We start from the raw sequence: 14100 nt of genomic DNA on the forward strand, positions 1-14100 counted from the left end.
TTGCGTGTGCATGATGCTGTGAAAGAAGTCACAATCATTTTTGTGAAATATTTTTCACCTGAGAATACAAAAAAATCATGTAGGCCTATCCATTTTCATCTGATGTCAGGAAAGCTGTACATTGGATTTACATTATCACATCATTCTGTAATCTGTATACAACAAAACAATTACCCATGCAAATCCAGGTCATTGGGAATTTACCATTACAAGAACAAAAACAAGATTTGATGATCAAATAACAAACATTTTTGCAGCAATCACATCCTTGACTACCAACAGCTAAGGTTCAGGTGTAGTGTATAAATTAAACAACGATAAGGAATAAATATTCCCAAAAATAACTTTATTAACTAATTGTTTTCTCATTCGTACAATCCAAGGAGGAAGGCAGGAAAAACATATAGTTGAAAAGCATTTATCGCTAAATTGATTTAAGTTTTGAGTTTCTGATTTGTAATTCGCCAGTGAGGGTGTAGACGAGTACGTGTCTCCTCCTATACCCATGAAGTCGCCAGGCTTTTAATAAACAAACGAGATCTATAAACATTTTACAGGCTAGACACATCTTTTCACCTGACACTGACAGTGAGAAGTTTCACCAGAGGACATAACACATTCATAAGAACATTCTATTCCTCTCAGTTGAGCACCCTGCTAGGAGTTACTAATGCAGTGACAGGCCGATTGTGTTTGTTGGAGGGCCAGCCCAAGCCAGATGCACTGTGGAGGATTCAAACTCGTTTTTAGATATTTTGACAACAAAACAATTATGGTTTAGACGGGACTCTGGTCTTGACATATTTTACCAGGAAAAACAACATGTATCCTAGTGCTTTTTCAGAACTTCTGACAGAGTCATATAACTTTCCTTGGATTACATTTAGTTATTCACTATATTGAATCTGTGTGAAACCATTTGAAGTCCGCTGGTCTTTTTTTGTCTTGTGCAGGTCAGAACTCCATCAGATGAGTGTAGGGTCCGTTGGTGTCGAGCTTCAGAACCTGTCTGTTTCCATACGTCCCATGTTTCAGCACCACTGCTCCAGATTGGAGCTCTGTCGCCCCACTCCCCGTTTCCCCTCCAGCCTGCATCAGCTCCTTCTCACACAGAGACACAAATTCATGGTAGAGTCTCTGTCCATCCTCTTTGCCGATGTTGGCGTGGTACTGCATGGCCCTGCCTTTGGCCTTTCCTCCCAACGTTGCCTGGGGAACAATGAGCAGGCTGCCGGGAAGCTCCAGCACAGAGACATACTTCCCAGAGTCAGACTCACACAGCCTCTGGTTCAACAGGGTAGAGACTGGAGGAGAAGGAGTGTAGAGGGGGGGAAACAGCAGCAAACAAGATATGATTATATATATATTTTTTCCTTCAACATTTGAGTAGACAATAATTATTGTACCCCTTTTTCTCCCCAATTTAGTCGTTATGCAAATTGATTTCTCCCCACACACATTTCGGTGTTGTCACTGCTGTCGTATCCTACTGACTCACCTGCCAGTGAGGAGCCCCCACCAGGAGAAAGTAGAGCCTTCGTTCTACTCCTCCCGCCCAACACTCCCTACTGACAGGTGCTGCCCCAGCCCGTAGGAGTACGTGCAATGACCAATACCACCCTCCCCACCCGCCTTCTCTCCCACGAACACGGGGCAATTGTGTTCGTGTAGACGCTCGACAAAGCCGGATGCACCACGGTGGATTCGAACCCACAACCAAGATATGATTATATTAATCTAATAGTTTAGGTGAGTGAATGTCAGAGAGAAAGATCAAGATCAAGAGTTTTTTTTTACCATCTGTACATACACTACGAGACACAGAAAATAATAAGACATAATTTTAAACAATATACGCACATACACCCTGATATTTATTTGTTTAGTTGGGAGGGTCAGCATATATTAAAATACATGGAGTATAGTTAAGAAAGCAATATAAATGTAAATATATCAGTTATATTGACCATCAGCAACAAGTGCGAGTACAAAGTACATACACTACGAGACAGAGTTGGGGGGAATGTGAGACAGAAAGAATGACACAGAGAGACAGGCACACAAAGGAAGGGCCAAAACGCTCACCCATCTTAGGTAGGATGTTGTCTGTGGCTCCTTTAAAAAAACAGACATAGATGACCATCCCTCTGCCAATCTGGGAGCAAAAAAAAGATCTGATTAATTGAAAAGGCTCATTGACATGAAAAAGTTTGAGAACCACTGTTTTGAGCATAATATCATTGTGCCAGCTGTGGCTTTCCCTGTATTCAAGATATAATACCATCTGACCTCTTACCTCAACCCACTCTGCCTCAGAGTGTTCATCTGCAGGTTTCACCTGCAACCTGCCATGCAGACACTGTTGCAGGACTGTCCTGGCCAGTACTGTATGTGCAGGAGCCTTCTCTGTCATTTCTGAACGTTCTCAGTTGTTACAAGGCAGCAGAGTAGACTGACATGCAACTGAACTGGATGGCAAATGTTTATAAAAGCTGTTGGAGTGTAAAACTGAGGTACTCTCCACTGAATGTATGGGTGAGGGCAAAACCGGTGCAACTTACTTACGTCTTCCGCGTGTTATTCACAATCGTTGGATGATGCTCATGGCTGCGTGGTATTTTCGCATGCGGATCCCATAGCCAGTGGTGGGAAAAGTACACCTTTTTTTTTACTTAGGTAAAAGTATCAATACTGGATGAAATGTGGAAATAGTCCGTTACAAGTAAAAGTCCGGAATTCAACATTTACTTGAGTAAAAGTACAAAAGTATTGGTATCAAAATGTACTTAAAGTACCAAAAGTAGAAAGTACTCATTGTGCATGCATATGTCCCATTTCACAATCTTTCGATAATAGCAGCTCTACAAGCTCACAATGCATTGCAGAGCTTGTAGATCTGCTAATTTCAAATGGACAAAATGTATGAAGGGCTGAAGTGGTTAATGCATGTTTTGCAATAATAATCTAAATCTACAAAGTAACTCGTCACTAAAGTTTGCAAATAATTATAGTGGAGGGAAAGTATAATATTTGCCTCTGAAATGTAGTGGAGTAGTACTGAAAATTGGGAATACTCCAGACAGTAAATTAGAAAGTACAGTACTTGAGACATACTTACACAAGTACTGCTGATGTGCTGCGCAACCGTACGCAGGCTTGACTGTCTCGAAGCAGCTTGCTAACAATAACACAAGGGCTGCCAAACATGGCTCTCTGCAGCTACAGCAAACTCTCATGTTTACTAAGATTATCCAGTGTTCGTGTTGACAAAGCGTGTGTGTTACAGGCAGGGAGAGACATAAAACATGGCCCCTGGTACTGTGCTTATTTCACACGTTGTAAGGTAAGTCTAGATGTTCTTCTCTGGGAAGGGATCTTAGCTTAGCATTAGCTAACAGCTCTATATATGTAACCTTGCATCACACTATCTGTAATTGTGGACCTACTGTGTCATGTTGGATAAGTTGATGTTATTTTCCATTTAATTCCGATTGGGACTTCCATACCAGTGGTGGAAAAAGGTCTCGAATGTTTTACTTAGGTAAAAGTATCAATACTGCAATGTAGAAATACTCTGTTACAAGTTAAAGTCTGGAATTCAACATTTACTTGAGTAAACATAAAAAGTACAAAGGTATTGGCATCAAAATGTACTTAAAGTAAAAGTACTCATTACGCAGAATGTCGCATTTCAGGTTTTGAAATGCATAAAATGTATAAAAGTCTTTGAAAATAGCAAATCTACAAGCTCTATAATATATTTGCTTCTGAGATGTAGTGGAGTAGAAGTAAAAGTACTGAAAAATAAATTAAAATTAAATTAAATTAAAAATACCTAAAAAAGTTACTTAAGAACAGTACTTGAGTAAATGTACTTAGCTAATTTACATCACTGTTCCATACACTCTGTACAGTAGTACTTCATCTTACTCATTTTGTCTCATGTTGGAATACTGTTGGACCTTGTGCAAGGCTGCTCCTGACTGCAATATGTGTTGTTTATTGCATTCTTCCATTCATTTCAGTTTTGTTTTCTTTCGTTCCTTCATTGTCCTTCCTTGTTTCTGTCTCTCAGAGTTCAGGGGCTGCAAACAAACTGTCCCTCCAGGAGAGACAGAGGCAGCAGATGGCCAAGGGACTGCCCAAACAGAAGCCCATTGCTGGGGTCAAACAGGTGATTGTAGTGGCCTCTGGGAAGGGTGGCGTGGGCAAGTCCACCACAGCAGGTAAGCTGCTACCAGGCCTATATAGCAGTGCTTTTCAAACCTTTTCATGTGTTTTTGGCTCATATGTATTTGGCTGCTTACCCCCAGCTGAAAAGAGTTTGTGCTAGGGAAGCCCATACAAGATTTGTGTTGATAAAATGTTTTAAAAATCGTCCATATTTTACCACAATTCTTCAAGATTTCTTTTAAAAAATAGCCGATCTACATGCTCACAACTTGTGAGATTGTAGATTGGCTATTTTCAAATAGCTGATGTAGTATATAGGGTTAAAGTGGTTTAACTGATTGTTATGCTATTTTTTGCTGGGGACCCGCTGGAACCTGCATCCATGACCCCTGGGGCTGGGGGTCCCCGGGGCCCACTTTGACAACCAGTGCTATATAGAAAAATTAGAAATATAGAAGATTTATCTTCTCTTCTGAATAGTAATGGAGAGGAGAGCCTGACTGTGCAAACATTGTTTAATGCCATTTGAGATGCACTTTGAGATGCATTCTGCATATTAAAGTTGATGTACTGTACAACTAAAGTGTTTTGTTATTATAAACAAAAAGTTTGAATCTTGTTTTTATTTATGGTCTGTTTACATTTTGTGTTAACAGTGAATTTGGCCCTTGGACTAATGGCCAATGATCCGGTAAGGTCGCCATGTTAATCATTACTCCCTGATATTTAAGGTTTTTAGAATAGATACAAAATACAAAAATATGTAGCCTGATAGAAAACATTTTAAACAATAGCATGCTGTATGTCATATATCTACATACTGTACCTCTCCTCCCTTCCCCTCCTTTCTCTCTTCTCCATTCCTTTCCCTTTCACATTTCTCCTCTTTCTGTCCTGAAAATCTCTCTCTCCCTGTCTCTCTGCCAGTCGAAGTCAGTTGGTCTGTTAGATGCTGATATATATGGTCCATCTGTCCCTAAGCTGATGAACCTGAAGGGAAACCCAGAGCTCTCTGACAGTATGTCATATATCATTTATGATTCATTGACTAAACAAACAGACAGACATGTACAGTATAGTATAGTGCAAACTAAGTGTAAATGGTAATTGTGGTCATGATCATCTTGAGCTGTTGAAATGGAATGGAAAGACCGGATTGTTGAAATTGTTTCATGTCCTTTGTCCTTTAAGAAAACCTGATGATACCTCTCACCAACTTTGGGATTCCATGGTTAGTCGCCCAATTCCTCTGGTGTTTTAACATCATGTATATGTTATACATAGAAAATAATATGACATCATATACAATTTTTAAACAATATACACACCTACACCCTGATATTTATTTGTTTAGTTGGGAGGGTCAGCATATATTAAAATACATAGAGTAGAGTTAAGAATGCAATATAAATGTAAATATATCAGAGTTCCTAACATGGAACAATAAGACGAGATATCGCAGAACGGAATAGACACGTGTCCCTGACTCCCTGTTTAAAGTATACTTTTAACCCCGGAAAAACAGTGACTGTTGTGCAGTGTTTAATGAGAGTAAGTAATGGAAAAAGTAATCTTATAACTTTTTTTCAGTAACGAGTAATATAACTATTTACATAACATTTTGAGTAATAATATTAGTTACCTTTCCCCAAAAGTATTTAGTTACAATTTTCTCGCGCCTTGGTGAAACTGTGGGTCTCTAGAGATCTAGATTTGCGTGTATTGGGAGGATTTCCGCTTGAGACCCAGACCGGATCAGCTGCAAATCGACGTGACCCCAGTCTAGTCCCAGATAGTATTATTTGAACTCCTATGAGGTACTACACATTTAACCAAAGTAATGGAAAAGTTGATTTGGTAACTAACAAGTTCGTTTTGGCCAGTGTTGCATTGCTGAATTGGAACGTGGTTGCACTCTATTTTAATGACGTGACGTGTATTTTAATGACGTGACGCGCACGTCGCTTAACACCTACACTACAGGTGGACACAATGGACAATTGATATGCGTCTAGGCTCATTCCTATGTTAATTCACCTGGTGTGAGTCGGGAGCCTTTGTAAACTTTGTAGAGGTGTGAATTTAAAGTTGTTTTAAATCTATGCATGTGCCTGCACATGCTCCTGGTCAAATAGGTTCCTGCACGGCGTGCAAGGTCGTCCCATGAGCAATGCAACCCTGCTTTTGGCAGGGAGTAATAAGTAAAGTAATAAGATTACTTAGAATAATGAGTAAATATATTACCTTTTTTAAAGTAACAAGCCCAACACTGCTGTTGTGTCTATATACTGTGTGTACATAATCACAATGCTTTTTTGCATGTGTTGTCTCTACTTGCAGTATGTCCATGGGTTTCCTAGTAGATGATGTAGCTCCTATTGTATGGAGGGGTCTGATGGTGATGTCAGCCATAGAGAAACTACTCAGACAGGTGGGATACCAACACTAACGTCATTATAGCCCTGATTTACTGCACTGTGCAACAACTTTATGATCAATGAAATCCAAGTTCCAATAGTTTATTTTCCATGACAACCAAGGTTGCTAAGAATTGGCCTTTTTGTCCTCAGGACAATGTTAAAAACATTAGCCGCAGTCACGTTCACTTCCTCTTTGTTGTTGAGGGGAAGTTGGCTGCAAGTTATTGGTCAGCCTCGCGGCCAGTTGCTTTGGACTGCTAGCAACCATTTATACTTCATCGTAAGACGGTGTTGCAGACCTAAAATGACTAAGCTCACCAAGTGTTGCATCTGCAATACGTGGTGAGCTTATAGATTGGCTATTTTCAGTCCATATAAATTGGGCTTTACCCTTAAACAGCAGCTATTTTCATTTTAGATCATCATTTATATTTTTTGTGTATAATTCAGATACCTGATTTTAGTTAGTGTAGAGTAGTAGACAATATTGGCATATGATGTTTGCAGTTTGATGTTCAGTGATGTGTGTGCGTGCGCGTGTGTGTGTGCCTGTAGGTAGACTGGGGGTCATTGGACTATCTGGTGGTAGACATGCCCCCTGGTACTGGAGACGTACAGCTGTCAATCTCACAGAACATCCCTGTAGCAGGTCAGACACACACACACACACACACACACACACACACACACACACACACACACACACTCACACACACACATGCACGCTAGGTTATATCACGCTAGACTCCCAATATATATCAAACAATAAGAATTATGAACCATGGCATCTTTGAGGCCTTCCGTCAGCTCAGTCCTGTTCTTCATCAGTTCACTCAGAGGAACAAACACAGACAGCTCTATTTTGCCTTTTTCATTAAGAGTGTCCTCCATGTGTCTGTCCTCCAGGGGCTGTCATAGTGTCCACACCTCAGGACATTGCTCTGTTAGACGCACGCAGAGGTACTGAGATGTTCAAGAAAGTCAATGTGCCGGTAAGGTGATAACCCTACTATGATGTGTGTTCACTGGAAATCTCCTGCAAAAGTCAAAATTTGATTTCATTGTAAAATAGTTAATGCACTCTTCACTTTAAAATGTATTAAAGTTAAAGTTAATATTACCATGTTTTCAAAAGAAGCTTCTATCTTTTTTTTGCAGTACATTCCTTATTAACCAACATATTTTAGAGCAGGCATTTTCACAGTATAGAAAATGGCATTGTATGTAATAGCATTTGACATACAGTAGTAGATGTTATATAGATTAGAAGTAAAGAATTCACAGATTGATCCCTCTACAGTGTATTGTAATGATATTAAGTAACAAACAGCACATAATGTGTTCTTTTTTTTTGTCTTGTTAATGGATAAAACCACCAGTGTACATATACTTACTATATGTATCCACTCTAATGTAGGTCTTGGGTCTGGTTCAGAATATGAGCGTGTTCCAGTGTCCAAACTGTAACCATCAGACCCACATATTTGGTTCTGACGGAGCTAGACACCTAGCAGACACACTGGGAGTACCGTTCCTGGGTAAGAACTTTATACAACTTATTCATGAAGTGTTGTTTGTAAAGTGTGTTCATTCCTACATTCTGGAAATTCTTACCATGGTTGTCATGCAAGCATTTGCTAGTGTGGAAAAGCATACCATAATTTAGACAAAATTCTGGTCTGTCAAATGACACAAACAATTTAGACCATACTTGGAATAGGTTTGGATTGACCATATTGCTCCCCCAATATGGTCAATACCTTCTACCATACCAATCATCATTATATTCAGTATAGGCAATCACTTTTTTGGCAGGGCTAAAATGTCTGAAAATGGTCAAAAAGAGCTATGGAAATTTTACATTTAACCTGCCCCCTCCCACCCCACCCCGTATCTCTCCATGGCTCTCTTACTTTCTCTCTCCGTTTCTGTGTCCAGGAGACATTCCTCTCCATCTGAACATCAGAGAGATGTCAGACAAAGGCAAGCCTGTGGTCGTTTCCTCTCCCAACAGTCCTGAGGTTGGCACTCATCTCTTCTCTTCTCTTCTTCTTCATTCACTCAATTACATTTGAAATTAATTAATTTGTGTCTGTGTTATTCCAGGCTGAGGCTTACCGGAAGGTGGCGTCTGCAGTTGTCCAGAGACTACAGGAAGTAAATGCTTGATTGACAGCTTCAACAGGAAGTGAATGGTTGATTGACAACCAGCCTGTGGACAAATGGACAACAGGTCATCTTTGGGGATGTGATCAGGAAAACACGCATACACATAGAAATGCATAAGAAATTGTTTGACTGCATTGTAAAATTCTGAGAGTTCATTTAACTCTGAGAGTGTCCAAATGGAACCAAATGGACCTGGAGCACTTTCCTGTGTTGGACAACTCTCTGAAAGACTGACAAAGAAATCGCATCCCTGCATGTTGATTCCATCTGATCTGAATCATCACATCTACATCTCACGTTGTGAGCTTGTACATTGGCTAATTTTGCTACTTATGCTCAACTGTGTCATACCACAAAGTATAATATAGAGCATGCATTTATGGAAAAAACTAAACATTTCTGCCCGACAGCAACAATATTATATATTGTGTTCAAAGAGAAGCCTGGTTTGTTCAGAGGGTTTTTACTGTAAAGTAAATGTTAATTTTGGAGTGAGTGGACTGGACTTTTTTTGGGGAGTTAGTGTTGGAAGATTGTTTTTATGGTGGTGCTGGCGGCAGTGGCTCAGGAGGTAGAGTGGTCATCTTGGAATCGGAAGGCTCCTGGTTCGTTTCCCGGCAGCTCCTGGCTGCATGTTGAAATGTCCTTGAGCAAGACACTGAACCCCTAAATGCTCCCAAGGAGCAAGTTGGTGCCTTGCATGGTTTGTGTTTAAATGTGAAATACATTGAGGGGCGTGTTTGTGTTGTGTGTGTGTGTGTGACATGGAACACAGTTTGTGAGCCAGATTGTGGTACAGTGGTGTGGTGAATATATTATCTGCTAGAGCTCGATGCCTAGAGTCTTTGTAGAAACTTGGGGCTCTCTACAAACGGGTAGAAACATGTTTGAATAAAAATGTGAAATTTGTATTACCTCTGATGAAAGGAGTGTTGGCATGAAACCAATACTATCAAATATTATTGACGTTGTCTATCATGACTATCATACTGATACCAGGAACGATCAATAAATCACCACTGTTTGAACTGTGACAAGACACTTCTGCAGATGGTCAATGAACTTTCTGGTTGAAGCCAAACACACACAAAAACAAACAAACTAACTAACCGAGGAATCACAAGATCTGCTGCTCTTTGTCCTCTGGACTGAGGTTTGACCAGATATATATAACACATGTTCTTCTGAAGAAGGTCTACACTACAAAACATTCTCCTCTGAAGCAAGGTGATTATGGTTTCTCTTATTGTTTTGATTTCCTTTTGACTTCAAGTTTTCAATTTAGGTTGTAGGTTTTCCAGTTTAGTTAAAGGAGAATTCCGGACATTTTAAGTGTTATCTTTGATGTGTCGTTACTCACCTACCGACGTAAAAAGTGGCGTTGTTTTTTTCCAGAGATTCCCCCGTCGTCATTTTTTCAACCCCCTCCGTTGTCATAATGCGTGGCTTAGGGAAATTCGTCTATTATAACCGATGCAAAGTTATTTTTTTCTCTACTACTACTCATTGTAGAGTCTCATGATAGTCAAACATGCGCTGAAAGTTCCCGAGAGGCTACCGCTAATGCCGAACGATTTAACACTGGTTGCTTGTTTCTCTCCAGAACCTGGCAACTTGGTGTTGCCAGGTAGAGAAATCCGTTTATGTAGATGAACGGGCTGTAAATGGAAAAAGTGCCAAAACCAGGTTGAAGTTCCGCCATGACCGTCATGTTTCAGGGCTACAGTCAAAGTAAACAATAACTAACTTTCCGTATGCACGCTACGGCTCCACAAATCCAATAATGAAAGATTGATGCCAGCACTCACGTTGTGTCCCTCATGTATAGGATAGGACAGGCTACTGTGTATGTTCCACCAAGAATCATCCCGACGCGTTGCTGCTCCTCGTCCCTGTGCTGCGGTTGTTCTTTGGTGTACTCGGGTTCAAATAAGTAACCCTGCTGTTTTTTCTGACTCCGAGATAACGTAAAAATAGTCATCTTCCTCCATAGATTGGTCGGACTTTCATATGTTGGGAGACACCATGATTGTGCATGTGAGGTAGCTAATGGGAGTGGCCGAGTGGGGAAAGGGTGTACGAAATGTTAGGGAGACACCCTCAGGGGCCGGTCCTTTGAGCCACGGGGGTTGGTTTGGATTTGAACTACAGCTGTAGTCACTTGCAGTCATGTAGTGCGGACATAAGGTGAGAACCTACGGAAAACGTCATTTGACGCTATGGGGATCGTTTTTCTCAAAATCGGCGAAGTGTCCGTTAGTTTCAGTTAGTCTTGTGAACACACAATACAGTTTTCAGCTCTTGTTTTTTGTAAAGCCTAGTTTTAGTTTTTATTTCAGTGAACTAAAATATTTTGTCAATTGTAGTTTCCGTTATTTGGATATTTTTAATTAACTGTAATAACTGCTCTGAAGGTCTAACCAACACTATATTCTCCTGTTCAGGATCCATGCTGCAGAAGATGAGACTCACTGTGTGCTTGTTGTTCCTGAGCTGTGTGTTCTGCCTGGCGACAGGACAGACAGACAATAGCTACAGCCAGATGGAACCTCGCCTGAAGAGCTTTGTTGATCTGGCTCTGATTAAAGCTAATCAACAACTTAATTATGGACATCTGAACTTCTTTGCAATCGGTGATGTAGCACAGGTACTACCCTCCTATTATTGAATCATTATTTTTGCACTGTATTTTTTTGTTTTCGTGAATGTAGCTTTAAGTTATGATACAATGTGTTCTCTTGTGAAACACAGATCAGAGCTGTTCCAATATATCTACTGGTAACTTAATACTGTGGAATGACTCAGCTATAGATCGAGCAAAAAGTCGAGCAAAAAGATTGTTTAGTGTGGAATGAACTTACAGTGTAGGGCTCTTGTTTTAGTTTTTTGTAAAGCCTAGTTATAGTTTTTATTTCAAAGTTTTTCAGGCGAAGGACACCTTAGCTGAGAGAGAGATGAAACAGAGACCCCACTTGTACAAAATTGTGTCGCAGATAAAACCTTTTGGTAGATTTCATAGACTTGTTTGACATCACTATGTTTGACATGAACTTTCTTCCTCTTAACTCTCTCAGTGCCAGACCCCGAGTTATCCCGAGTTTTAGGGTTATACCCTCAGCGCCAGAACGAGAAATCCTGAGTTAAAAAAATAAATAAAAAAAAATATTTCTTTGAAAAAAGTGTTCAGAACCCAAGATATCATTATCTGAAGATTTGCAGCTCCATCCACTCTTTGTTTAACCTATAACTGAAAAAGGCTGTATCTCGCTTCCTAAGCACCTTTTTTTTACTTTGAAGAAAAAAAAAAAAAGTTGGCACAGTTCGCAATAATTTTTTTATTTAATTGGCACTGAGAGAGTTAAAAGGACGTTTTCCCCCAGCCAGTGACCCAAAACATGCTTACTCAGAGCGTTGGGAGGACAAAGTCCGGTCTCTGCTCTATATTTTCGAATTGATCCTCACTAATGCTCATTACTGGATGACACCATTTCAGTCTGAGTCCACTCACTCTGCGTCTCATTGGTGGACTGTTGAGAAGCCTGCCTACCAGTAGCCTCGATCTCCAGGCTTTTATTGTTTAGTGTTGCTAAAAAATAAAAGCCTGGCCCAGCGCGTCGGTGTACTCGGTATGAGGAAGTGTTTCACTTCCCAACCAACCAGAGTGCAGTGGGCGTCGCTCGTAATGTTGTGTTAACGGGGCGGGGGTTGACGGACAGATCGGTGAACCAATGGGATCAGCCGCAATCTCTCGCCGGCTCTTTACACCCGCCCCTCTATACACGAAATCAGGAGCGTTGGGGCAGTCTAGCCTACCAGTGACATCATCAATGGGGATTCCGAGCTAATAGAAACTATAGCCTTTCTCATCCTGGAGAGTTGGCATGCTGACATAGAAGCCTTTGTTCTTGAATGAATTCAAATACATTTTAGAAATCGTGTTTGAAGTGACCAAACCTGCCTACCGATGATGTCACTGGTAGGCATTTTCTGTACTGTCCACACCCACTGATGAGACACAGAGTGAGTAGACAGAGTAGACATTAGTGAGGACCAATCATATGAAGATAAGGTTGAAAATGAAGTGGAATTTGGCACTTTAATTGAATTGGGTCATTTCTTATTCTCTTGCAGCTCACACCCCGGGTGAGAATTGACGTGCGTTTAAAGAACACAGTCTGCAGTAAGGCTTCGGGTGCAAATGACCACACACATCGTCCTGAGTGTCCATTCAAAAGGGTTGGTGAAATAGGCTACATCACATTAATTATGAAACTCTGATCAATGAAGGCTCAGTGAAGTATAAAGATGTAACAAAACACTATTATTATTATTATTATTATTATTATTACCCTTAGTATTATTATTATTACCCTTATTATTATTATTATTATTATTATTATTATTATGAGGTATATTTCTGATGACATCACTGGAAGGACTTCCATCTCCCATTATTACAAAAAACAGAAAAATGCACTGAATAGGTTTTTCTAATCATGTATAAATTATGTGCAGATTAAACCTGCAGGGTTTGAAGTTTGTCTGTTTATCTGTCTGTTTCATGTCTGTCTGTCTGTCTGTCTGTCTGTCTGTCTGTCTGTCTGTCTGTCTGTCTGTCTGTGTGTCTATCAGCTCCAGGTTCGTTGTTTTGTGTGTAGCTCGGATCCAAACACCAGTGATCCTTTCATCGACTGTGTTCGCCATGCAGATCAGAGGACGGTAAAACATCTCTCCATGTTTCTAGCATATCTACGATCTCACAATGTGCTGCTATGTGATTCATTGTGAACTTGTAGATCTGCTATTTTTGCTACTTTTTAAATAGTAAAAAAGCGATTAAACGCCCCAACTTCAACTTTTTTTGTAGCTTACTTTACTATTATTATTATTATGTGTGTATCTTATACTCCAAACTTAACACATATACGTGTTGTTTTATTTCAGCGTTATGCTGTATGGGACCAACACTGTATCGCACCACTCCACGGGAAAGACGTGTTGAATAAAGACTTTGATGAAGGCTCAGCATAACGACAATGACGTGACCACTGATCAGGAGCATGTGATAAGACCTAATGTTTCTGTTAAGAATTCATTCATGATTAAGATGGATGTGCCATTGAAAATATTTCATATGTTTGAAAATGAATACATTTGTTGAAGCTAAAGATCAGAAAAATTCTAAATTAAGGTAAACTGCTTGAATGCTTTGTAATATGAAATTATCTTTATTAAAGGTAGGATAAGTGATATATTTGTGTAAAAAATAAGTGTCAAATAGAAATACATTCTGATATTGATGCAGAGTGTTTGTTCAGGAGTCTCCCCGTCTCTCCTA

General features: G+C 40.0%; 2 protein-coding genes and 1 long non-coding RNA gene across 3 annotated transcripts; 2 read left to right on the forward strand and 1 right to left on the reverse strand.

The window, feature by feature from the left end:
- Positions 1-340: 340 nt before the first annotated feature.
- LOC308075096 (D-aminoacyl-tRNA deacylase 2-like) lies at positions 341-2555 on the reverse strand. The gene is made up of 3 exons (XM_080414722.1): positions 2297-2555; positions 2086-2155; positions 341-1304 (listed from the first exon to the last, which is right to left on the reverse strand). Exons 1-3 carry the CDS (start codon positions 2411-2413, stop codon positions 955-957), a joined length of 537 nt encoding a protein of 178 aa, XP_080270848.1. The 5' UTR covers positions 2414-2555; the 3' UTR covers positions 341-954.
- A 638-nt stretch (positions 2556-3193) lies between these two features.
- nubpl (nucleotide binding protein-like) lies at positions 3194-9185 on the forward strand. The gene is made up of 11 exons (XM_080414721.1): positions 3194-3343; positions 4076-4226; positions 4830-4864; positions 5101-5191; positions 5365-5404; positions 6514-6604; positions 7149-7242; positions 7500-7585; positions 8011-8131; positions 8532-8614; positions 8700-9185. Exons 1-11 carry the CDS (start codon positions 3206-3208, stop codon positions 8760-8762), a joined length of 993 nt encoding a protein of 330 aa, XP_080270847.1. The 5' UTR covers positions 3194-3205; the 3' UTR covers positions 8763-9185.
- Positions 9186-10844: 1659 nt separating this feature from the next.
- On the forward strand, positions 10845-13481 carry LOC308075097. Its single transcript, XR_013932159.1, has 3 exons — positions 10845-11409; positions 12894-12998; positions 13395-13481. It is a non-coding gene; the product is annotated as an uncharacterized lncRNA (long non-coding RNA).
- Positions 13482-14100: the final 619 nt, after the last annotated feature.

The sequence above is a fragment of the Gymnoscopelus braueri genome (genome assembly GCF_963280865.1).
Source record: "Gymnoscopelus braueri genome assembly, chromosome: 19".
NCBI classification, from domain to species: Eukaryota; Metazoa; Chordata; class Actinopteri; order Myctophiformes; family Myctophidae; genus Gymnoscopelus; species Gymnoscopelus braueri.